The sequence below is a fragment of the Crocodylus siamensis genome, chromosome 11 (genome assembly GCF_052110815.1).
Source record: "Crocodylus siamensis isolate JL-2025a chromosome 11, ASM5211081v1, whole genome shotgun sequence".
NCBI classification, from domain to species: domain Eukaryota; kingdom Metazoa; phylum Chordata; order Crocodylia; family Crocodylidae; genus Crocodylus; species Crocodylus siamensis.
This window is the reverse complement of record NC_143405.1, coordinates 48,254,623-48,280,713: the sequence shown is the minus strand read 5'-3', so window position 1 is coordinate 48,280,713 and position 26,091 is coordinate 48,254,623. Positions and strand designations below refer to the sequence as shown.

Genomic DNA, 26,091 nt, shown 5'->3' with positions numbered 1-26,091 from the left:
AACCCACTGATGTTTTCTTTGTTGAGTGGTCAGCCTATAACTTTCTTACCAGAGCTAGGCTACATGTAGGTAAACCCATTTTACAGAATGCTTTCCACAGTATTTCATGATCAAAGGCTTTTACATAATTAACAAAACATGTTTAAAAGGTACTCTCTGTTCTTGACATTTTTTTGAAAAGGTTATATAGGTTGATGATTTGGCTCCTTGTTCCTCTGCCTTTTCTGAAACCAGCTTGCTTGATGGCTGTTTGATCTTCCATTTCCCTGATGGTCTGTTGTTTATAACCTTACAATGTGGCTTATAAAGCTGATAGTTCAGTGGTCCTTGTACTTTTGTAAGTCACCATTTTTGGGACCAGTACAAACACAATCTTCAAGTCCAAGACAAAGACCAGGAGTTGGATGCAGCTGTCACTGGGCTGAAGAACAGGGCCTACATCTACAAAGTAAAAGAGGCTTCAGCTCCCTTACTGAGGTAACTCCATTGTCTTCTATGACTACACTGCGTCCAGCTGCGTTACACTGGCCCAAATCCAACCCTGGTGTGTGCACGTGAATCGCATGTCAATGCCTTCCTCGTAGGCCTGATCAGAATGAGCCCTAGTGCCCTTCCCTTGATTCTTCTCCCATGGTAGGAGAGGCAGGCTTCTGCAATCCTTCATTTTTCCCAAAAGTGGCACCCCACCACTCAGCTGGGCCAAGCCAGTCTCTTGGCTCAGGGAAGCCATGGATCTGGCTCCATCCAAAATTGGCTGCTATTGCAAGGCCTTCTCATAGAGACTGATGAGCAGCAGGGCTAGGGAATTAACTCACTGGCCAAGGGTTGGACATTGAGAAACACTACTAGGGTTGAACGTGTGGTTCTTAGTGCTCTTCCTCTATCATCCAGTGGTGAGATGGGAATGGACACATTCCCTGCCTCCCCTTAGTGTCTAACACCTGTAGGGATAAGAGCCCTCTACTTGCCAAGGGAACTGCTCTTTTTAGTGGTTCCTCTGGTGTAGGAAGCATGTGTGTTCAAGACCCCAGGTTTGATCCTGGCTGAGGGCCATGAGGTCTGTATGCTCATTACAGTAGCATGTGGCACTTGAAAAACAAATCTTTATCTCCTATTTATTCCCTGATTAACATAGGCAATTCAGAGAGAGTGTATGCTGGGGTAACAGCAGCAACAGACCAAACACTGTATTCAAAGGCAGTACATTAAGGTCTTCCCCACCTCTTTCCCCTCCTTCCACTTTTATTAAGAATCTCCTGAGTCCTGAATGAGTTTCTTGCCTTTTGCCAGGCCTGGCCCTTCCCGTCCCTCCAACCCCACAGAAATCGAGGCTTCTTCCTCCTCCAGACTGGCAGCAGTTGTACAGTTTTTAATCTCATCTTCAGCCAAGGCATTACTGAAACGAAGCACCTAGTAAAGACTGTGTATAAGAGGCTTAGCACTGGGCAGCCCCCTGCCTCGGCTCAGCTCCCATGATGAGGCTTGTTAACGTACATTAAACTAGGAGGTAAACACATGAAATGATCTTTCTCGAAGCAGACTTTTTCTCCCTGCAGCTGGGGGACACGAAGCACTTGCTGTCAGAGCCTCCTCAGGGGCAAAGAGTATTGACATGGATTTATTCTGCAACAGCTATTCCAGAATGACTAATTCCATGTTTGAATGCTCTTATGCTGGCAAAAGAATGGCTCATTCCAGTTGAGTGTAATCCATTTTCATAACATTAAGCTATAGAGGAACAAGACAACCTTCTTCTCAAACAAGAGAGTCAGTAGACTGGTTTATTCAGGAAGGGTTATTGTATGTTCACGTCATGCTCAGATTTAATCTGAATTAGCCTTCAAGAGTAGACATGTGGTAACACACAGCTACCTTGAGACCTTTGTTTAATTAGAGACTGTTTTGTTCAGATAAGTCTTAAACCCAGGATGCAGGCCACTCCTAACTGTTAAAGGTCCAATAACACATTTTGCAAGGTTAGGGTGTTAAGCCCAGCCTCCTGGCTCCCTTCCAGCTTATTCAGCCTCAATATCCCCTGAAATTTCAGCTCCAAGATTCCTCTTTACAGTGACCAGTGTCGGTGTATGTTGTACAGCAGCTATCACATACTTCTCCAGCAGCAGCTGAATGTTAAGGGGTGGGAAAAGCAGTCCTTACACTTCATAAAGTTAGTGAAATATTTTAGGAGGGACGGTCTGACAGAAAAGCCCATTGTGGTGAAGGGAGCCCAGGAGGTAACTACTCTTTATGACGGTGCCTTTCACATACCTGTAACTCAGTCATTGATTAATATGATCTTCCAGTTTAATCAGATACAGACTGTAAGAGACACGTTATATATATTTAAAAATAACACAATGACCACCTTTTATTATGAGCAGCTTTGCGCATTTTGGGCAGCATGACTGGCAAATTCAAGCTAAAGGAAGTGGCAGTGTCATAACAAAGGGAATGAAATATTGTGAATGAAATGGAAAGGAGAATGAACTCCCATCAGAGCTCTGGCTGGGGAATTGTGCTTTGGCCAAGGACCAAATTCTGATTGCTGTTAGCTTCAGGGGGAGCAGGTTTCTCTTGTGGGATGTTATAGGATAAGCCGACTCTTTAAAGGGTTAGGATATAACTTCACTGATGCTGCGTGCAGCTTGCTTCCCCAGATGAAGCTTAGGTAGCTGGCTGCAATGCCAGATTCATCGGGCTGGTTTATCAGCTCATCATATTTCAATATGAATCCATGGGTGACTTGAGGCAGAACCAAGTTTACTGGGAGATATAAAATGTGGTTTGGTGGGGCCAGGAGGGCTGTGTAAGGTGTGCTCTGTGGAAGTGCTTTCCCTGGTTGAGAGATCTAGGGAATGAAGGCCAGTGGTGAGCAGGAGCAGGGCAGGTAAGCCTGCTGGAGGAAAGCCTTTGCTGGGATGGGGCTTGGAGCTATCTGCTAAGGGTGTCGACCAGCTGAGAAGCTTGGATTGAGGTTTGGAGTCCTAGATTAATTAATCAGATATCTGAACTCAGACAGTGAGTGGGAAAGACCTAGCTGTGTAATTTGTTTCATTATGTAGAAACAGGTAGCAGCAGGATCCCAACCCAGGTTAGGTAGGCCCCTCTAGGTAGAGCTGGTGATGGTCCTAGATAGTAATGTTAGTATCCTCCAAAGTGGAATTACTGACTGCTCTGTGCTGTGTTCTTTTGTGTCACATTCTCTAGGATGCTTTGGTCCCTTGCTGGCTGGACCTCATCCAGCTTCTTGGGGTCTGTGCCTTTTTCTGTGTTCCTCTGCTGTTCCTTAACTTGCAGACTATGCATGCACACACTCTGCCTTTGGTCCCCCTGCTAAAGCAGAAATTGTGGCAGCTGAGGGACCTATGTCTTGTGATTGTATCTCAGATTGACTATATATGAAATTAGACAATAGATTTGTGTGGGATGGTTTGGATAGGAATGATCCAGCCTAATACAGGGAGTTGGAGTAGATGGCCTCTGGAGGTCCCTTCTAGTTCCCCCTCTCCCTGATTCTACCAAGCCGAATGCATCTCCGAACATGGCTGTTTATCCCAGTTTTGTGTCCTGACGTGTCACTGACTTTAACAGGACACCCACATAACACAGAAGCGCAATAGGTCAATGGAGACTAGTAACAAAGGGGATACAGCTGACACTGACACCTGCTTCCCTTCTGACCTCTTCTCTTCCCCTCTCCCTTGCAGCCTTCTAGGCCCCAGACAGGTCTTTGCTTCCCTATTGAAATATGATGAGCTGATAAACCAGCCCGATGAATCTGGCATTGCAGCCAGCTACCTAATACCCATCTCCTTCACATAATACCCTGCACCTCCACTGTGGCATGAGTGCAAGTAACTTGAGTCAATCTGGACTCCATGTTCCACAGTGCAGGGTGACAAGAATCTCAGCAGGGCTTTGGCGGGGTCAGGGCAGGGTAAAGCTTTAGCTTTTGGGGAGGGTGGTGGAAAGGGCAACACATTCAGAGCTGTTTGAAAGGTTGGGATCCTGCTACTAAGTGTGGGGTGAGGGAAGAAATTAGCAATGCTGAAGGGATGAGTCGCACTGACAAATGCATCCTCCCACATATAGGAAGTAATGCTTAGTAAATGTCTAGGAAATGTGTGAAAGGGATCATTGCTCAGAGACAAAGCATGGTTAAAGAAGCATGGAGGGGAGAGGAGTCTGACTAGGAGCGAGAGGGTAAATCTGAGCAAAAAGAGGGTATCGGGAAATATTTGCCAACAGTGAGATTTTAGAGGCTGCAGCGGTTCCTGAGGGCAGTGCCAGGAGCCCCATTGTTTGGGACAAAGTCCTGGGGAACAGACTGAAGAGATCAACCTCTCAGTTGGGGGCATGCCACGGAGATGGACGTGATGCCACCTACGGGTTCTGCATCCGACTTCTGTGACTCAGGGTAAAAAACAAGCAGATTTCAGGGTGCTCAGCTGGAGATGCCTTGAAGAGACCCGGTGGTTGGAAAGGGCTGGCTAACCACCCACCCTTCAAATCAGGCAAATCTCTGAGATGATTCAAGTGAGGCACCCCAAATGGCTAGGTCTTGATGGGTAGAGAGGTCAGTCCATCAAACGTCCAGGTCTCAGAACTCAGCGGGTGTTTGAATCCTTACTGGGACCTGAACTGTGCAGAGAGCAAAACCAGCAGCCTCAAAGTGAAACGCATCTGAACTTAGCATTGTGGGGTGGACCCTCCTGTACAGTAGCTGAAAGCACAGAATCCTCTCCAGGATTTCCAGAACTCCACGAGTTCCTGCTCGCCCACAAGCGTGGAGGGGACTCCGGGCTCAGCATGCAGGCAGGTGGGGATGCTGGTGGCAAGTGGAAATGTTAAATCGATTAGCACTGAGCGTGAGGACTCCTGAGTCTGCTTCCGTCTCACTGACTTCTTGCCCCAGAGGAGCAGCTCAGGTTTCAGTTGGAGGCTGCCCAATAAAGCAGGAGCCTGTTGAGAGGGAGCGGATCAGTTCTCAGAGAGCTTTGATCTGGGTGGCGGGGTGGGAGGCCGCAATCCATCAGCCTCCCCGAGGATTCATCCCGAGTGTTTCTGGTTCTGAAAAGATGAGTGAAGCTGAGAGTTACATGGGGCTTTAACCCTTTGGGAACTGATTGATCCCTAGTGCTTTAATGCCTTACGGAAAGGCCAGTAATCAGCCTTCAAAGAAAGGGGGAGGTGCCAAGAGGGGTTTTAGCTGCTTGGGGTTCTTGCTTCTTTTCTGCCCCTGGACATCTGCCGGCTTTTCTGCTGTGCCCCATCCTCCCTCACCTCTCTCTCGCTGGCCGGGAGCCACAAGTGGGGAAGCCTGGGGAGGGGTGCAGAGGAGCTGGATAGAGGCTTGTGCAGGCCAGTTGAGCAGCAGATCCTTGCTCCTGGTCGACCAGGATCTGACAATGGCCAATGCCTCAATTTTCAGGGAGAAGCCAACCTTCCTCTTCCACAGCGCCCCAGGGCAGGCAGGATTTCTGCAGTTTGCAGTGAAGCAAAGGCACAAAGTACAAATGCCTCTGAGAGAGTCCAGGAAAGTGCACTGAACTTTCACCACTTGTCAGTGACCTTGACTTAGCATCTGCCTTGCCTTTGCATTTGCAGTCCTTTGATCTGTGCCAGGTCCTGCCATTTAAGCAGCATCTGGCTAGTGGGACAGCTGCTATGCATCAGCAAACAAGAAGGGATGGCTGCAGATGGATTGGCTTCAGAGGAGAGTGCTTGGAAACACTGAGGCCAGACTGCAGGTGCAGAAGAGCATCTCATTGCCTGTGTGGTCGCTCACTGCTCTTGCAGCCATCTTGGATCCTAGCAAACCGCCCCTGCTTTGCCAAAGGGGAGAGCTCATCAGATAGCCTTCATCTCCTCCTGGCTTTGGTGCTCTTGAGCTGAGCTGCACATCAGTCCATTTCAATGACTCAATGCACCATCTTGGTGAAGAGAGTTGCTGGCAGCATGGAGGTGTGCCATGCGCCCTTCAGGCTGTCAGGCAATCTGTCCACTGAGGCCAGCTGTAGGGCTCTTGATAAGACCCTGGGTGGCGGGGCAGAGATGGGAGAGACCCTCAGTGAGCCCACATCACAGGCCGTTATGAAAACCGTAGGTTTACATTTATGGTAAGCTGCAGGAGCAGACACACTGTGAGCATAGAAAGCAGCCTCTGGGGGGAAAAAAGAGGCAGCTGTGCCTGATTTCTAATGTAAAGCTAATGATGAGAGAGATGGAAAGAAGTCACTTGCCAGCTACTAGGGAATTTATCCAGGACACCTTTGTTGTTAGCATGAGCGGGGGGGAAAGATTGACTGACTTCTTGCTGTGGGCGGAAACAGGGGGGACAAGAATAGGCAGGTTGCAGGGGCATCATTGAGAGCTGTAGCTGCTGTGGAGTATCCCAGATGACAGCAGCTCGCAGGGGTAACACTCTTCCCAGCCCCCAGCAAAGCACCTGATCCAGCAGCCGCGAGTGCAGGGAGTGTCATTCGGAGGCTCCTCTCACAGACGCGCAGGCTATAAGGCATCCAGACAGCTGCCTCCTGCTGTGCTTGATGAAGCGTCCACTTTGGCAGTCAGGCGATGAGACAAGGCCTTGGGGATGACAGATGATGGCTTCTATATTCATTAATAACAGCCAGAACCTGGAGAAAGGCCATGGGTGGGGGGGCAGCGTATTCATTTCTAGGTGTGGGAGACCCCTTTCTGTTGCTTAGTGTGAGGAGAAGGGCTTAATTCATATGGCAGCACTAATAGGAGCAGCTTTCTGAGCAAGATAGAGAGACTGATTCATCTGGGGATGAATATGGCTCTGGAGTCAGATGCCTGGCAGCAATTGGGAGTTGATCTTACAGATGCTGTGTTTGCCTGGGACATCTCGGAGTTTCTCGTGGGGGTTGGAAGAGGAGCCATGGGCTGATTTGACTTCACTGCTGTGATGTTTGGCACCTCTTCTCTTTTACATTTCCCAGGCTGTGGGTTTCTTCCCAAAACACCATACACATCTGCTTTTGCAGATCAGCCACTCTGCAGTGGTTTCTAGGTCTTGGGGTGCAGATGTACGGACACAACATAGCCCCTGTTTCTCATCTTTATTCCCTTCAGTTACCTCCTTTCCCCAATGCCTTGGAAGTTTGGTAAATGAGGAGACATTTGTGAGGTGACAGCTATACTCTGAGGGGCTTCACAGCCCATATTTTGCCCTCCATGATAGCCACGTCCATTTGGCTTTCACTGGAGATGCTCATGAGAGCAGGATTTTTGCTCATTTTCCCCTGAGTTTGGTAGTGGGTGAATATGTGTTGCAGCCTGGTATCTGTCCAAGGCCGGTATGAAATAAATCTCTGGATCTCAGCCAGGTTCCTGGTGCCTTCAACACACCCTCAAAACACTGCCATCAGAGCTAGCACCAATGTTGTGCCCCTGGTGGGTAGGTTCAGTGGAGAAGCCTGGTAGAGAAAGAGCTGGGGGGAATAAGGTGGGCTTAGGGCAGAAAGTACATGCTGTGGCCCTCCCTCTATCTGCATCTCTCTCAAACAGACTTCGTGCTATTGAATGGACCTAGCTCCCTCTCATATTTTTTTGTGACCAATAGTCCACGCTTTTAAGTCCCCGGCAATCTGTGCTGCTAAGAGGATAGGAACACGAGGAGGGATCTATAGGCCTCTCCCCTAGTTTTCTAGGTCTCCACAGTTGCTTGTGACAGATTCCTAACAGGGCGTCTCTGGTGTCTGTTTTAGACTACAGCTTTCAGGTGGCCTCTCAGAAGTCCCTGCTGAGAGAGAATGGGACCCAGGTGAAGAACAGCTGGGAAAGTGCAACCCTGCACGTGCCATCGGATTCGGTCGAGCCTGACCCACACAGGGCTTTCTCCAGCACCCTAGAGGAAGAGGAGGGGCTGCTTCCCATAAATCACTCAAGGGGAGGGCCAGAGAGTAGCAAGACCAACTGGCCAAAGGTCATGTCTTCAGAAGTAGCTGGCCAGGAGGACTCCTTGTTGTCCCTCCTACTTTCCACAGCCTCCAGCAGGCTGGGGGTTGTGACAAAGGGAAGCATAGAAAGGGTGGAGGAGGACTCTGCTCCTGAGCACACCTCTTCAGGCTTTGACCTAGGGAGCAGCATGGGCCCAAGTCTGCTGCCTGCGTCCTCCCTCTTGTCTACCACCACTGCAGGATCCCAGGCAATCTCAGAAGACCCTTTTGAGATGACTTCCAGAAATACAGGGGTGATGGGGGCAGGAGTGGAGCTCACAGAGAGCACAGCAACAGCAGAGCTGGGAAATCCCACAGCGGAGGCTGGCGGGGAGCTTACCCAGCCCACCATGCTGACTGGAATGGAGCAAACCGAGGAGGCTCCTGAGATAACAGCATCTCCTGGAGGTGGTCCCCCAAATACCAAGGCTGTGTCTGAGAGTCCTCCTGGCTCCTGGGACCTCGGCTCCCCCTCGGCTCCCTGGGATAGTGCTGACAGCCCGGCCCCAACCCCTGCTCTGAACAGCACCAAGCTGGTGACTACACTGGTGATGGAGGACAGCTTTGCACTACAGACTGAGGACAGTCCTGCAGCTGTGATGCCAACAGAGATGCCCTGGAATTCCCCTCAGGTACCATGCTGTGGGGTGGAGGGAGGGCTCTACATGAAGCTGCCTAGTTACTAACCCATCATCCTTGCCAGTCCTTGCTTTCAGCTGTCCCAAAATGCAGCTGATGGAAATAGTTGCTGGGGATTTCTCCTTCCCCACCCCTTCCTCAAGCAACCCTCCAAAAATGTTGCAAGGGACGTTTTCCTTCTTTTGTGCCATATCCGGGGGATGCCTCCTCGCTGTAATGCGCTGCAGCATTGTGCTGGCAGAACTCAAGCTTTGGCGGCTGAATTTGTTTGCATCTACACATACATAGTCCCTGTAAACCCAGTGCTCTTGCAGGTGGTGTTACACTACACCTCTGAGTGCCAGAACCCTCTTAGGCCTTGTGCATACTAGGCTAACCTGCCAGCGGCAGCCTGTTGGTAGACCGTAGCTTGTTCACACCTCTCGACTCTACTAAGCATCTGTGCTGGCAGGGCATGAAGTGCACCCTCAGAAGTCACCAGCTTCTGAAGAGACTGTGGCAGAAGGGACATGCATGTTCACACGTGCCTGCTGCCATGTTGGTCATGTGTGGCGGCAGCAGCAGCAGCAGCTGCCTTCCTCTCCGTGTGGTTACCATGCTGGCAAAAGGAGCAGCTTTGAGTGTTCATTTGGCAAGACTACATAATGTAGACCAGACCTCAGATGCTGAGGGGTCACCAAGAAACCCTTGCACAGAGTTTTTCTATTTCTGAGGACTGCCTATGCTTATCCTGGCCTTTGGGCAACAAAAGCTCCTTGTGAGCCCATTTTTACCTTTCAGGCTGTTTTGCTGGGCATGCAAGTGGTCCAAGCACCTCTGAAGTGGATGGGGAGGAAGGAGTTAATCTTTGCTGCCTCTGTTTGCCTGGCCAGGTGCAAGGCTTGTGAAAGGGCTGAGTGTGCAGATTTCTGCTGGGAGGCTTCTCAGAAGGGCTGTTAGAGGGGTGGGAGGGGCCGGGGGCTGTACACAGACATGCCTATGGCTGAGGGAGGTTGGTCCAGTGGTTAGAGCTCTAGCATGAGCTGTGGAAGACCTGGATTCAAGCAGCTACGTAAAGACTGTGAGGCTGCTGGTTAGGGTTTCTGGTGTGATAATGTGCAGGCCACCCACAGAATGAGTCTAGTTACCAAAAAAAGGATAAGTGGTTAAGTCATTTTAGTGTTTAGCTCCATTCACAAGATAATAAAGGAGATAGGTGTCCACCTGCCATCACTTGCAGTTAGCTCTAATTGCTCTACCCTGTGCCTGTTGTCAGCCTCAGTAAAGCCACAGAGGAGAGACTGCTTCATGAGAAAGCTCCAGTCTGGCAGGACTGGGGCACATTGACATGGCAGTGCCTTGTCCCTGCTCTGTGGATTCAGAGGACTGCAGTCTACCACCGTTCAGATAAAAAGGAAATGCCTTTTCTGTGTGTGTCTATTCCAGTCTGGTGAGAGGCAGTGGATCCCCTCCAGAAACAGGATATGGGAACACATATATGTTTCTCCAAGGATTCGGACACCTGCCTGGCATAGAGCACAGCCCCTCTCTCCCTCCCCTCAGTCTGCTTTTGTGCTTGCAGCAGGGAGATGCATTCTCTTTCCAGACGCAGCTGTATATGTGCTTTGTCTTTCTAGGTGATCTGCAAGGACTGGAGTAACCTGGCAGGGAAAAACTACATCATCCTGAACATGTCGGATAACATCGACTGTGTAAGTCAGACACAAGCAACCAGACGAGAACGAAAGGAAAGGGGACTTACAGTGTCAGATACTAATGCTGAACTGTCACTATTGCAGAGGCCAGCAAAAGGTCTGTTAGAGTGACGGATTCCAGGAGGCGTAGGATGTTTTCCAGGGCTGGCACAAATAGATAGTGCAGTGATGGCTGTGGTTGTGAAACTGCAGTTTTTGCATATGGTGTGCATCTCTCATCCCTTTCTGGTGGGTAGAGGTAGGACTTAGAAACTGAATTTTTCAACCCAGAAAGTATTTGTCACAGATCTTCAAATGAGCTTCTAAAAGGATGCTTGCTAATTTTTTCTGGGTGGCCTTTACAAGTGTCTTGTAGGCAAAGAAGATTGTAAAGGCCTCTGGACCAATCTCTTGTGTACACAGGTAGGCATTTACCCAAAGAGTGCCCAGCATTGCCACTTCAAACCCTCACATATACCGACAAGGCATAAAACCAGAAATGCTTCACTTGTCCTTGTACATCAGCCTGAAACTGATGCAAGGAGCATGGGGGTTTCAATTTTGAGACCACCCTTTTCAGGTAATTGTACCTAGGAAAGACCTATCACAATTTACATAGAAGAGTCTCAAAGTACTTCTCAGAAATTCAAGAGACAGTCAAAATCATTTTTAATTCCATTTCCCAGTAGATAGACCACAGGCAATAAACACTAGATATTGCAGAAATGAATAAATGCATTTTATCCAGTTCATAGTATTTATAAAGGCCTTTTTAGTTATTTTCTCTTATTATTGGCTGAACAGAAGAGCAATACCATCCTTTTAAAATGGTTTGTGCATAACCATTGGGGAAATTAGATATCTGGCTTTTGGGTAACTTTTCATTTGTTTCATGAGAATGAAGGATTTCATACGTGATTATCTTTTGGATCTGCTGCATGGTTGGGATGGATTTAAACAAGCTTTCAAACACAGCGCATTCTTCTTCAGGGCTGAGTCAGGCTTACCTAAATCTATCCTAGTCATGCAGCTGGTCCAGTACAAGACGTCACCTACAAAAATCCTTGTCTCTCACATATTCCCCCATATATCCCAGAACATGGAATTCATGGCTACAACATCACTCCAGCACTACCACACTGCAGTTGTCATGATTTGTGGATGTTCACTGCAGTGCTAGTTGGTGTAACATTTATGAAAATGAACATCCCGTTCATTCTTTTTTTGTGTCAAGCCTCTCCTCAGCTTCCTGATGTTAATAAACATCGGGCAGGCTTTACAGCTGAAGAAATTTAAGGTCAAGCAGGAGAACTGGCAGGCCGATGGTCTGACAGCCAGTCAGTGACAAAACAAGGACTAGGACTTAGATCCCTGGACTCCTACACTTGTGCTTTTAGCTATAGGACCATCCAGCCGGAAAGATAAAGCTTGGTGTCAGAACTTTTTCATCTTCAAAACATTTTACAAATACTTATCTTCACATCCCCCATGAGAGGCAGGCTAAAATTATTCCTATTTTACAGAGGGGGGAAGTTATTGGTAGAGAACGTGTTTTGCCCATAGCTTAGAATGAGGCTGTGTCATCACTGGATGGAGACCAAAAAGTTCCTGGCTACCAGACCAGTGCTCAAATTGGTAGTTATACTTCACTCGTGCTCATATTCTATACTTTCAGCATCCCAGGCTGTGCCAGGCCCTGTGTTTTTGCTGACAGCACAGTAACTGTGAAGGCAAACATTGCAACTATTCTTAGTTTCACAATAACTCCAGTCTAGCCTGGGAGATCAGAATCAGTTTCACTTGTGGACAGGTAACCCCAGGCTTGGAATTTTTACCTGGATGGCCACCGGCCAGGAGAAGGGACCTTTAGTCCCAACCTGAACTAGAGAACAGCGTGTCCAAACTGTCCTTTCCCTGCTAACATGGGTTTATAGCAGGATAAGAGTTTGATTTCAAGGCCTGTTTTGTTTTCCTCTCCTCCTGCTTTGAGGTATGATTATCTACACCCACATCTTTCTGAGAGTTCAGAGAAATAAAGACCTGTTTCCAGAGTGAAAGGTTCAAAGTGCCAACCACCTGCCCCTTAAATCTTCCTTAAGTGTCTTTTCTTCCCACTCAGTTATCTTATTTGTTATCAGGTTCTGCAGTTAACCAGACACGGTCTGCTAATCCAATACTTGCGCATCAGCCCCATAAAGCTGCAGTTAATTGATGAGCCCAGCGCTCCATGTATATCCCTATTAATAGATCCCAATCACTTTACAGAGCTCTTATGGGCCTTTTATTCATGCCCTTAGCAGCTTACTGTAAGCAGGACCAAGTGTCCAGGTGTCATCATTTTCTAAATATTTTTTAATATCTTATTGTTTTGGAAGTTTAAATGGCTTGCTCTTTCTGTTTTGCAATTTTAGGGCCCCATGCTAGACTAAGAAGCTTGCTTCTGTTGTCACAGGGTTGCTCTTGAGCACTGGCCTATGTATATTGGTGTCTTCTTAGAAAGAGAATCGGAGCCCTCAGGGACTTGTTGGAAACAATAACTATATCGAGTGACTGGCGTTGATTTCCTGAAGGGATAGAAGGCCTCTTATTTCTTTTAAGCCTCCTGACTTAGCTAACAGGGATCCATGCTTCTATCATATCATTTTAAGTCCTTTTTTTGGGAACACACATTTACAGTTTGATGTGTGATGATTTCCCATCCACCATGGCCACCATCAGATTTCCTCAGGTATCAGTGCAAAACACAGATGCTTGTTAATTGAACGGTATATGGTAACTCTCCTCCCTTGGATTTTTGCAAACGCTTTATTTTAACTACAGGAATGGAGCTGAGAAGTGAAAATAAAAAACCGCAAGCCACCTTCATTGAAGCTGTGCCTTGCTGTCAAGTCCTTGGCTACTCCCCTCCCAAACACAGAAGCTGCCCTGAGGAAGACAAGACTCAAACTGTTTTTCTACTTGATTTCATGTTTCAAAGCAAATATTTCCCAACAAGTGATTTACGCTGTTCCCTTTCTTATTCAAGAAGACACATGTCAACATAAATATTTAACACCAGCATGGCTTCCCTCCCCTGCGTTCTGTTATCGCTTAATATGATTGAAACTGAAATCAGACCCTTCTCCCCCATCCTACCTCCACGCTGCAGTTGAAGCAGTTTGCTTGCTGTCTGTTGAAATGCAGGCAATCTAGACAGCGGAATTAAGCTGACTTCCCCCAATTCTTTCAGTTTTGCTTTCTGACTCCCATACTCTAGGGTTGTGATGTTTAGCTTTCCAATGCTGCAAGGGAGCGCTTATATTTTAAGTGTTGTGAATGGGAATGGGAGGGAGATTATTTAAAATAATTTACTGGGGATAAAACCCTTGCAAATATCTCTAATCATTTTAAAGGCTGGATCTTGTGAGGTGATGAGTGGCCCAAAGTTCCTCCGAGGTCAGTGGGAAATGAAGGACCTTAGCATCTTGAAGGCTTGGGCTGTGGACTCTTTGCCTCTAGCACCCACATTGACCAAGCTCTATATGATAAGCCTAAGTAGGCAGTCTATTTTAATTTCCTGCTGGGCTGTAAACTGAGCCAACACAACAGCCTCACTTTTGGCAAAATTCTCATTGGCATCTATGGGACATCTGTCCCAGTAAAGTCTGCAGGATTTGGCCCTACTGGAGAACATGCCCATTCGTTGCTCTGCCTTGGTTCACCAGTCTTTTGAACCTGAGTCCACTCCAGCACTGAGACCTGTCCTTGCCCCATGTTACAGCAGTGTTGTGGCCACAGTCTTTCCAGCCAAGCAGGAAGGGCACCAATGCCATATATTTAAGCTGCCTCCATTAATAGAACTATTCCATCTCCATCTTTCTTAGAATCATAGAAAGTCAGGGTTGAAAGGTACCTTGGGAGGTCACATCTAATCCAACCCCCTGCTCAGAGCAAGACCATCCCTAACTAGATCATCCCAGCCAAACTTTGTCTAGCCGGGTTTTGAAAACCTCCAAAGATGGAGCTTTCACAGCCTCTCTGGGTAACCTGTTCCACTGTTTTACTACCCTCCTAGTGAAAAAATTCTTCGTAATATATAACCTAAACTTCCCTTGCTGCAACTTGAGTCCATTGCTCCTTGTTCTGTCATCTGCCACCACTGAGAACAGTCCAGCTCCATCCTCTTTTGAACCCCGCTTCAGGTAGTTGAAGGCTGCTATTAAGTCCCCTCTTGGTCTCCCCTTCTCTAGACTAAATAAGCCCAATTCCCCCAGTCTTTCCTCATAAGTCATGTCCCTCAGGACCCTCACCATTTTTTTCACCCTCTGCTGGATTCTTTCCAATTTGTCCACATCCTTTCAGTAGTGGGGGGCCCAAAACTGGACACAGTACTCCAGATGTGGCCTCGTCAGTACTGAATAGAGGGGAATAATCACTTCCCTTGACCTGCTGGCAATACCCCTACCAAGGCAGCCCAGGATGCCGTTAGCCTTCTTGGCAACAAGGGCATACTGCTGGCTCATATTCAGCTTATTGTCCACGGTAACTCCCAGGTCCTCCTCTGCAGAGCTGCAGCCCAGCTTCTTTCCACAGGCTCATTATGATGCCTGCCCTTCAGCCTCAGTTTCTTAAATCCCTGCTAAGCTGTGTAACAAGAGCTGATGTTTGGTCCATTACATTGCAATGCAGAGAACTGGCCGCTCAGCCATAGTATGTTGCCTGCCTGGTCCAGACTGTGGGTGGGAGACCCCAGAAAGAAAGCAGAGGAGCTGCCTCTGCCAGGACCTTCTCCCCGTGCCTCTCCCGACTGCCTGCCTTGCTGCATACGTTCCCTCAGCCAGAATCCATAACCTGATGAGACAAGGCACTGACAGACCCTTGTGATTCAGGCCCGAGTCATTCGTGTCTTTTCCAATTAGACCATTCACTGCTCAGACCTATGCCTGCCCTGAGCGCTTGGGATTGCCATGGCAACCAGGAGCGCTAGCATTTATTAATCATCCGTGTGGCCTTTGGGTTGGCATGGCAACCACAGACAGGAATAGAAACACAAGAGTGGGAAAGTGGAAAAGGAGCCTCCAAGGGATGGAACGTGTCAGGCTAAGCCGGGTCCCCGACCAGCCCTGGGCGCGGGGAGAGGCAAAGTCTTTCCTTCAATTTAAGCACCTTCCTCCTGGTCCTGAAGTTATTTTTTTATTGCAAGCTGAGAAAACAGTTGTGCCCAGGGAAGTAATTCCAGGGTCCCAACCCCACGGCAGGGAGGGGTGCTCCCCAGCTGCGGGTGAAGGGCGCTGCAAAGGAAAACACAGCATGAGGATTGGGTGGATGAGGCCATAAAGGGGCCTCTGGGGGGATGAGGCTGTAAAAGTCATGTTGGACCCCCTGCCACACACACACACAGCACAAGGTACTTGCTTTGGGAAGTGCCAGATTCACTGTGTTGACAGAGTTAAATCAGCTTGTGAGCTCCTGAGGTCCTTTCCCCAGTAATTGCCCCAAATCATCCCATCAAAGGTCCCATTCAGTCCCCAGAGATGTATCTGGGAAGGTTTGTGCTCCAGGTGGTGGCTGGGCTGGCAAGGGTGGTAGCTACCAGCTTTGTGTCCCTCTAAGTCAGCATCCAGGGCTGCTGCCGTGCTCACTCACCCCTAGACCGTCTGCTCTATCCTGCATTTGCTTCTATGGATCTAGTATGTCCAGTACCCTTGGCTCCTCTTGTTCTGGGAGAAGCAGCTCTCGTGTCCGTCTCTGCAGGAGGAGTTCCGGCTGGAGAGGGGTCCACAGCTCCTGGCTCTGGTTGAAGATGCCTTCTCCAGGCAGACAGATGGACTGCAGGGCCAATGGCTGATCTCTTTGAGCAAACCCAATGAGAATGACAAGCACCTGCTAATGACCTTGGCAGGGGAGCAGGGTAAGTGCTGAGTAAGAAGAGTTGGGGGAGGTTAGGGGGAGAGCACGTTTTTCAACAGAGAGCCTTAGTAATGCTGGAAGGAGCTTTCCCTGCTCTGTTTGGTCTCAATCTTTCTCTCACTTCCAATGGCACAACAGTCCCTCCTACGGTACAGTACAGTGGTCTCCACATTAGCTATCCCTAGTGTGTTTGTGCATGCCTCCTCCTCACCCCGTGCCACTCCTCTGGGCTTCCCTGCAGCTGGTTTGACAGTGACGGGAAATCCCAGCTTCTCCTCCTGCCCTTCAGTCTCTCTCTCTCTCTAGCACTGCTCTCCTCTTCTTTCCTCCCTTCCCTCCTCCATGCCTTCTGCTTCACACACTCCCTTGATAGACTTCTACACACTTGACAGGCATCCCCCCCCTGCTTTTTCCCTCCTTCTTCTGCTGTCTCCTAGTGCTGTCTCCCCTGCTGCTGGAGTCACCGGAGCCATGGTGCACACACTGAACACCAGACTGGGTTGGCTTGCTCAGTGTGTGCTCTGATCCACTGGGAGCTGCTTGTTTGGGACATAAAGGCCCTACTTTCTTGCTATTCCTGACTTGCACTGTACCCCACAAACATTACAAAGTACACCCCCATCCCTGGGGAGTGGTGATGAATCGTATTTTCTGTGTTGGTGGTTTAAATCAGCGCATGTCTCTTAACACCTTGGATTATGCCCTCTATGAATGAACAGGGTTTGGTAAGTACATAAAATCATAATGCAAACTTTTTCTCTGTTGGAGGGAGCCTTTTGGAGATGAGAAGCTGAGCTCTGCAGCTCAGCCAGGCTGGGCAAGTCTTGAGCTAGAGTTCAGTGCCTAGTCAAGAAACTTCCAGGGCTGGAGTGTGTTATGCTCTGAAAAATGCAGTTCTCCTTAGGGTCCTTCTTTGCTTCTGGGCTAGTTATGATTGGGGAACAGGGCCCCTTGACTTCTACCTGCCCAGCCATGCTTTTTCCTGACTTGAGAGCATCCACATGAGGAAATAAAGAGAAAGGAGCTGCTCAGTGCTGGTGAGTGTCTCTCCCTAGCACGGAAAAGGCATTGCAGGATGCATCATGCCTGGCAGGCTGTTTTGCAAGAGGATTCTACACAGCACAACACATGTGCTTAAGGATGCTGCAGGTCAGGACAGCACTGTGTCAGCAAAGCTCTGCAAGGACTCTGGGACAGCTGGGAGTGCTGCAGCTCCGGGCTGAAATGAGTGGTCAGAGCTGGTAGCACAGCAGTTATCACCATGATTCCTGGATTCTAGCTAGCCCGCATTTTCAGCTAGATTCACTCTTAGGTTTTGCCTTATAAAATGCCCCTTTCCTTCTCACATCCCACCCTGTCTTTCCTATGTGACACCCATGTGCCCTGTCTGAACAAGTGAGCTAGAGCAGAATAGGCAGTGCTGCTGACCATTTCGTTCCCTCATGTCCAGTTCTTTTCCCACCAGGTGTCATTCCTACAAAAGATGTTCTCACAGCCCTGGGGGACGTGAAGAGGAGCTTAGCTGAGGTAAGACCTCGTCTGGCTACATTTGGAAAAGCCGGAGAAGTGATTAAAACAGACTCTGAGAAAACTGGGACCATGTTTCTCTCTTAACTGGGAACCCAGCACAAGCCACCTGATGACTTGGCAATTTGGTGGAACACCCTCCTCCTGCCCTGGGAACAGCAGAGTCACCAAATGCCAGTTCCCATTAAGAGTGGCTGATTTAAGGGTCATCCACTCCTTCTGGAAGCACTATTTAAAGTTGCTTTTTACATCTTGGGGATCCCACAGGGATGAATTGCTTCCCAGCATGCCAGTGTGGGTCTCTGTAAATTATACCTGGCAAGGTCAGCCTAACTCAGTGTGCCTCCAGCCTAGGGAGGCACTCCTTATCCTGTTGCCAGTTGTCACAGCCTCTGCTGAACAGCTTGGGTGAGGTGACCGCATTGGGTGGGATGTCCTTCAGAGCTAGATTCTGATTGCTTTCATTATATAGGGAAAATCTGTGTTGTGTGTGCGTGCGCGTGTGCACGCATGCATACATGTGTGCGCGTGTGCACGCATGCATACATGTGTGCATGTGTGTGTGTGCAACTGTCGGCATGTGTGTGGTTTTTCTTTTTTTCCTGTTGTCAGATTCCCTGGGCTGGCAGGCCCTGTTCTGCTGACTGGGTGGCAGTATTAGAATGCCGTTGCCAACCTCACGTACTCGTCAAACTCTCGTTCCCCAGAGACCCTAGGTAGTTTGGATGAAGGTTGAAGCAGGGAAGAGAAGAGCACAGGATAGACCATTCCCTTGCCCCATTGAACTGGAAGGCAGAAGGGGCCCAATTCTGTTCTCCCTTAAGTGGGTGTAACTCTGGTGGCGTTAGTGGAGTTACTTCTGTTTTATGCCAGTGTAAGTGACCACCGGATTGGGCCCGGAGTGTGCTGGCAGATGCATGCCTCTGACCTAACAAATTGGTGTAGCCAGACAAAGCAAATTAAGCGTTCAGTGAGGTATTGATTGGCTTACACCAGTGAAAGTGCTAAGAGCCTGTCTAGGGGCATTGCTGAAATCATGCAGCTGAAGTGTCAGCAACCTGAACCGGCCTTTCCATGGAAAACCCAAGAGAAGCATTCATATTGGCTCACAGTTGGACCATTGTTGGTTATAGAAAGCTAAAGCTACCTGAAAGGATCTGACAGTGAGGCCTGTTCTACCCCAGCGGCCACACCACCTGGATTTCACGCTCCAGCCCTATCAATAATGAAAGAGACTGTTCATCACATTGACCTTGTGCTATCGTAAGCTTTGAAGGAAGAGGGAAGATATTCTCTTACACGCTTCATACTTACTACTCAGTTGATACATAGCCTTTCTGAAATCTGCCCAGTCACTGTGAGCAGTCAGCAATGTTCAGTCGTGTTTGCTGATGTCCAGTTTCTAGCAAGCAAGGGTTTTGTTTAAATTTTGGCAGTCCTTCTCATAGTCCAGGGGAGAAGACAGGGGATTGGAAAACCCTCCATTCTTAGCTTCACTGACCCTGACTCACCAGGTAACTATGGCCAAAACTGTGGCCCTTTCTATCCCTGGGTTCTCCCTGTAAAAAAGTGGGGACTTACTTGCCAGCTAGTTGAGTTGTAGATTGAATTAGAGCTTTGTACCATGGATCATTTCTTATGAATCCTGTTGGCCTCTGGAATATCCAGAGCCCAAATGTAAGCTGGCAAAAGTAGGTCAGCTCAGGTAGTAACAGGATACCAGCGTTTCTTCAGGAAACACTTGTACCCCAATCTTTACTCCTGTCCCTTTGTGACTCTAGGCTAGAGTAAAAGGCTACATGTTTTTACTTAAACATACAGTTCCTGACTCCTATGCTATGTTGCTGTGCTGCCTGCCTGACTTCCCCCAGGCCTTTCTCTACCCATCAGGTAGCCATTTCTAGAGCACGTCCTGGGCTCCAAACCACTGACTTGCTACCCCACCTCACATACCTGCATGAGCTCTGAGCAGGGAGGTGACTCCTTGTTTGCTGGCAATCCAAGAGGACCTCTACCCACTCTCAGTCCATAGCAGAAAGAGGTCAGGGTTTTGCCAAAGATCTGTAGACCCTATTAGATTGAGTCATGTGCTTTCTGCCTGCCAACTGTGTGACACATTTGTTATCAGGTTCAGTCCCACTTCCCTGGTATAGCTTTCATGCCTGTTAGTGGCTGTGAGCTTGTGTTGGGGGAGCCTGTGCAATGAGCAGTGACTAGGACTTCCTTTACCCTCAAGCAGTCTATCATGCCTTTCTTCTTGGTTACTCTCAGATTGGCATCCAGAACTACACGACCACCACAAGCTGCCAGTCCCGCCCCAGCCAGCCCCGCAGTGACTATGGGAAATTGTTTGTGGTGCTGGTCATCATTGGCTCCATCTGCGCCATCATCATCATCCTTGGGCTCATCTACAACTGCTGGCAGAGACGCCTGCCCAAGATGAAGAACATGGTGAGCAGATGAGGAACGGGTTAAAGACACATTTTCTTTTGAGATGGAGGGTATTGGGTGGAGGAAGTGGACAAGTAGTGCCTTTTCCTAGTCCACCATAGGGGTTTGGTAGAAGCATGGAAGTGAGATCACCTATGAGCCAGTGGATGTGCCCAAAGAAGAAGGTTGGAGCCTAATAGGGCTTCATTATTGGACATACCCCATTATCAGTGGTGGTGGGCTAGATGCATCTCTTGGAGGTCTTCAGTGTGGCTGCTGCCATTTTGAATATGGCCACTTTGGCTACCTGCCAAGCCCAACACGAAGATGCCAAGATTCCCCATGCCCTGTTGGGACCCAAGCAGCCAAAGTACATAGCATGCTGGGAGGGATACTCTCCACCGCAAGCTGTTCCTTTCTATTCAGGTTATGGCTTCAGTTGCCTGCATTTCATATAGGTTAAGTGTTGTCTTCTGGTTTCAGCATAGGTCCATGTACCATCCCAAGAGCCAGGGGCAGGTAGTCTTTCCCGACAAAGCTGTGAACAAACTTTAGTCAATCCTTTTCCAGTGAACAGGCAAAAATTCTTATCAGCTAGAACAGGAATGGGATTTGGATTCTAGCCTAATAAAGCACAGGAGCGGGCTATCCGGAGAGATTGTGGAATTTCCATCCTTGGGAGTTTTTAAGACGCAAGTAGACAAAACCTGAGCTGGGCTGATCTAGTTGGGGATGTTCCTGCTTTGAGCAAGAGGTTGGACTAGATGCGACCTCCTGGGGTCCCTTCCAACCCTCATCTTCTATGATTCTATGATTCTTCTGCATTTTTGAAAAGCATATTTTTCTCTCAATTTGTGTCCCATTGGGCCTTCTCTTCCTTCCCTTCCAGTCACATGGCGAGGAGCTGCGCTTTGTTGAGAATGGCTGCCATGACAACCCCACATTGGACGTAGCCAGCGACAGCCAGTCAGAGATGCAGGAGAAAAAGCCAAGTTTGAATGGCGGGAGCGCCATCAATGGCCCTGACAGCTGGGACGTCCTGATCAGCAAGCAGGCAAGCGAGGACACAGATGTGTTTGAGGAAGACACACACCTTTAAAGAAGAGAAACATCCAGCAGAGATCTGTATCCTGGCTTGACTTCAGGGCCATGTGGTCAGACTGGCTTCTCAGGAACTTTTTATCAGGCTTGGGACAGGTCAATTCTATGGGCGCGTCTTCTTGGGGTCCTGAGACCACATCCAAGTCCTGGCATGAGGAGGGTTGCTGTCAGAGGAGGGGGGCGGGTGGGGTTTGTGTGTATATGTGTGTTGCTATCAGTAGCGCCACTGCTTTCATCTTTTTTAAATGCACTTCCTGTAGCTCTCCGGTAGTGGCTGAGAGTGGCTGGGTCTGGGAAGCAAAACAACCAGGTTAAGATTGCCTCCAAGTGCCTGCTTCTGGGAAGTATAATCCAGCAGGAAAGAGCAGGCCAGACCTCTCTGGCACCTGGATTTGTATTGGTGGGGCTGACAGAATCTGAGCCAGCAGGCACCGTGGCAGGAGAACGTGCATCTCGTTTTAGGACTCGGGGAAGCTAAGATTTAGCTGATGTTCCAGGCAGAGTTTGCATTCTACATATATGTCCTCTAGTGCTGGAGCCCAATTCTAGCCAGATGCCCCCCTGTGATCTCTCTCTCTCCTTTACCTCCCAGCCCCAACCCCTTTCCCATTTCCATAGGCTCCTTGTTAATCCTGCAAAGTTTGAGCACTTTAGCCTGGCTTGTTGGGCCAACTGCAGATAATTCAGCGCTGTCTCGAAAAGCATTTGCTGGGATGTCAGTGTGAGGAGGGACCTGAAAAGGGTTCTGACCAGCCACTACAAGGCTCTAGCCATGGCAGCCTGAGGGACAGAGGACATTTCACTGGCACGATCTAAATCTCAGATTCTCTTTTTTAATTCCTATCCCATTTTCTGGGGGCAAGAGTGGGGGAAAGTCTAGCCGTGGCCTTCAGTTGTGGTCAAGCTTGTGAGATCAACATGCAAAGCAGCTGAGACACCTTCACTGGTACCAGTAATATCCAGAGACTGATACTCCCAGTTCCTCTTCAGTCTTTGCCAGATCTCTTCCTATGGCGGAGAGTCTGATTTCACTCACAGTGGAGTAAATTAGGAGCAACTCCACTGAAATTGCTGCATTTAGACTAGTATAAAAATCAATTAACGTGAGATCAGAATGAGACTTGGGCCTCTGGGATGAACGCTTCATGGGTGAGCCTGGAGCAAACGGTTCTGACTCCCTGCGGCTCTGACCTAGAGGGTCCTGAATATGCATATGACATATGAATATGAAAAAGGCACTTGAATATGCATAGTTGTGCTCCCAGGCCTGCCAAAATCACTGGAGAGCTACTGCCCCCACATCTGAAACTCCACTGTGTTTTGTCCCTCTTTTTCTCCTCACTGTTCTGTGCATGGGGGATATGTTGCTCGAAAACAAATTCCTCTCCTCATCTGTTTTCAAACCTATGAGTGGTTGTCTGCTCACCTACTGGTGAGATATGGTTAATGTTTGGTCGTTAAGGGAATCATTGTATGGGCAGTATATTGGAATGGGGCCTAACGCTGAGCCTGTCACTTAAAATCTCTCCCTTTATGTGTGTATATCTTTTAGCATGCTTTATCCCTAGTATGTGAGTGCCTAAAGTCACAAAGGAGCTTGCATAGCATTTTTCACACAAACCGATTCCTGAATCGCTTCGTTTGAATAACACAGCCAGTGACCAGTGCGTGCTGTGGAATCAAGAAAACTATAATGCAGCTACATTGTAAGGATAATAGCTCTGGATGTCTAGCCAAATTTCACTGAGAGTGATCACCCCCTAAATTCCCTCTGCAGTTTTAGTCGGAGATGGTGTTCTTGCTGCTTTTCCCACTTTCTTGGGTGCAGTTGCTGAGTAGGACCAAAGGGCTGTCCTGTTCTGCCCCTGAGATGACTGCTTTTTGATGACGGGTGGTATGAGCGACTCTCTCCATATACACGTGTGGGTCCTGTAGTGACAGAACGCCCACTGACTTCCATCTGTCCGCACGTGCACTCAGTCACCATGTTTAAGGCACTGTGATGTCCTTCAGAAAGAAGAGGTGCTCTATGAAATGTAAATGTTCACACTAAAGCAGTCAGTTAAAATATGTGCCATCGTAGCATCCAGCATCGTGGGCTTAGCCTGGCTGTGACCTGTGGGCACTGTCACAATATCAGTGTTCAAAGTCTGGTAATCCTCAGTAAATTGGTCTTTAATACACCATGGTCACTGTAGAGACAAACCCATATGTCATCAAACACAGATTAGGACACTCACGCAGCACCTTGTTTTGTCTTGCTGGTTTCCCTCCCTTCTTTCTTCAGTGGCAAGGGGTGCTTAGAAACCTTATTTTAATAAGTAATAAGTTCATATTTGAGCCCAGTTGTGATGTATGGTGGCATCTGTTGAGGTGACACACAATCACCAAACTTTAAAGGGTTGTCATCAAGGCTTGTTCACCAGCAACTCCATCTCTGAAAGCTGTCAGCTGTTGAGCTCTGCCAGTTGACGACTCCAGTTCCTTGCAGTGTGAGGGGTGCTGAGAACGACTTTCTAGCTCTCCATCTGTCACAGAGGCCAGAGAACGTGCCTCAGATCACGATCTGTGAGAAGACAGGCTTGGCCTATCTTGTCTCCAGATACCTTGTGGTTAATAGCATTTATTTTTAAATAGAAATTTAAAATTGCCCCCCCTCCCGTGTTTAATTTTTTGCACTTGGCTTGTCTTGGGACCGTGAATCTTGAAGTCCATTGCATTGTGCATAGTCCTTCCTGGTCCTGCTGGTCTTTCACAGGCAGAGAGCACTTATTGCAGCCACCTGCAGGGGGGCAGGCATAAATGGGGGCTTTCCTTGAAGGCCCCTGTGCTCTGTCTTTGCATTTCCAACTTTGGAAAAGAAGGAAGAAAAGCTACTTTAGTTTTTTTGTTTGCAATGGGAAGTTTTCTCTTAAAGGTGTTTGGAATTGGGATGGTCAATGTTAGAAAGAGCAGCTGACAGAAGGATGGAGATGGCATGAAGGACACTAAGCCAGCAAATAAGCATTTTAACATAAAGCTTCAATATTGGGCTGGGAATGGGGTCCTCTTCAAAGCACCACGCAGGCAATAAGGTCAGGCTGACAGCTGAATAACTGCAGTACAAGCTTATTATAATAACCTCTGTGTATAGCAATCCCCAGCTTTAACACTCCCAAAAGCAGGAAACCATTTTTTTCATTATGATGATGCAGCAAATTGACTAACCCTATTGTAGCAAACACCCTCTTCTAACAAATGTTTCTCCCAATCCCACAGGGGCTTTTTATAATGAAACTGTACTGTATTTCCCTTCACAGTCCCATCTGCCATGTTTTAGCTCACACTCCCACCTGGTGGCTGCTGGTAGTTATAGATTAAATGAATACTAAGGCTATTTTTTTCCTCTTCATGATAGAAGTTCATTTTTCCTGGGACCTTACTAGCTTAATCAGCTGACAGCCGTGTGAATCATGTTCATGTAGTGTCGCTCTCAAAAATGCTTCTGAGTGGAGGGAATAACATGAGAGGAGGAAAGGCAAGTGGTATGTAAGCCCGTCCTTGTCTTACCTCTGCAAAGCAACAGGGAGTTGCTGGTTGTTTGGAAACGCCCATGCAGAGTTCTTAGCTGGGGTCTGGAGGCAGCAGTTAGTGGGTGCGTCTACATGTTCATTAATGCGCCATAGTTACTGCACATTAAGTTTAGTACTTGCATAACCAAGTACTAAATCAGGGCACAGTATCTAGTGTTACTGCGCAGTAGTGCCAGTGCATGGATTTTTAGTGACACTAACTGTGCAGTAGCCTAATACTACCACACAGTCCTGTACCATCACAGGTTTTGCCCTGCATGTTACTGTGCAGTAGAATTAGGTTACTGCGCAGTTAGCATCCTGTGTAGACACACCGAGGATCACAATCCAATCAGTCTCCTGAAAACACACCAGTTATTGAGATGCATATGTATGGAAATGAAGGAGGCTCTTAAACTAGAGATCTCGTTTTGCAGGGAGGGTGGGGCAGAAGGATGGTGCTTTATTGGACTAGCTGTCTGAGGAAAAGAGAGAATGGCTAACCAACCGGTAGGAGCTGCAGTTTATACATTCAGTGGTCAAAGCCAGTTCTGAGTAGCCAAGGGGCAGGCTGCTGGCCTACTGCACATTCACATTTTCCAGCAATACAGCAACAAGTAATTTTGCTTTGCATCGGGTCAGGGAGTCATATGGCCTAATTTTCAAAGCCAAGGAACACGCTCTGCTCCCTTCGAACTCAGCTGGGATCTGTGTGCCCTTGTGACTACTGAAAACCAGGGTAGTAGCTGTTATCTTAGATAGAGGTGAGCGTTCTTGCTTCTGCTGGACTACGCTGCAGGAAGTCACCCTTTGTATGTGTTTGGGATTGTTGCTGAAGAAAGTTTAGAAGCACTTAGGCCTGGCCTGTCCAAGGGCAGGACGGTTTTGTTTTCTTTGCAATAAAACGCACCTCCCCGGTGTCTGAACACTTGGCTGCATGTGAGAAGTCTTGCTTGATCAACCCTGTTTGAGTTGCTTGTATGTGGACACTCATTTACATACACTCACTCCCCCCAGAAAATAAGATCAGCTGTCTCAATCCCCTCTAAAGCAAAAGGCTGGGGTTTTTAAGCATTACTCTGCCTTATTTACACTGTTCAATTCACTGTTCATTAGAGTTCAGCTCCCAGGCAGCAGTATGTGGGGGGAGGGAAGATATTGTTTGGACAATTTGGTCCAACTTCTATGTTTCAAACAGTAAGGTTGTACAGCTTTTCCTGGAACCACCCTCATCCTACAGTGGGACCAGGGTCTTTTCGTCTTCTTTGCCACAGGTCTAGAGTCTGACTTCATGCCTGGTTTGCAGTGCTTGTCCCT

The 26,091-nt window shown here is 48.2% G+C and overlaps 1 protein-coding gene across 1 annotated transcript in view; it reads left to right on the top strand.

The window, feature by feature from the left end:
* The window catches only part of PODXL2 (podocalyxin like 2), a 47,332-nt gene extending 21,627 nt beyond the window's left edge, over window positions 1–25,705 (top strand). The window contains exons 3-8 of the mRNA XM_090022369.1: window positions 7,734–8,596; window positions 10,220–10,294; window positions 16,010–16,166; window positions 17,631–17,692; window positions 19,964–20,143; window positions 21,012–25,705. Of these exons, the coding sequence (XP_089878495.1) occupies window positions 7,734–8,596; window positions 10,220–10,294; window positions 16,010–16,166; window positions 17,631–17,692; window positions 19,964–20,143; window positions 21,012–21,221 (1,547 nt within the window). The 3' untranslated portion in view covers window positions 21,222–25,705. The remainder of the gene's footprint in view (window positions 1–7,733; window positions 8,597–10,219; window positions 10,295–16,009; window positions 16,167–17,630; window positions 17,693–19,963; window positions 20,144–21,011) is intronic.
* The last annotated feature ends 386 nt before the right edge of the window (window positions 25,706–26,091 follow it).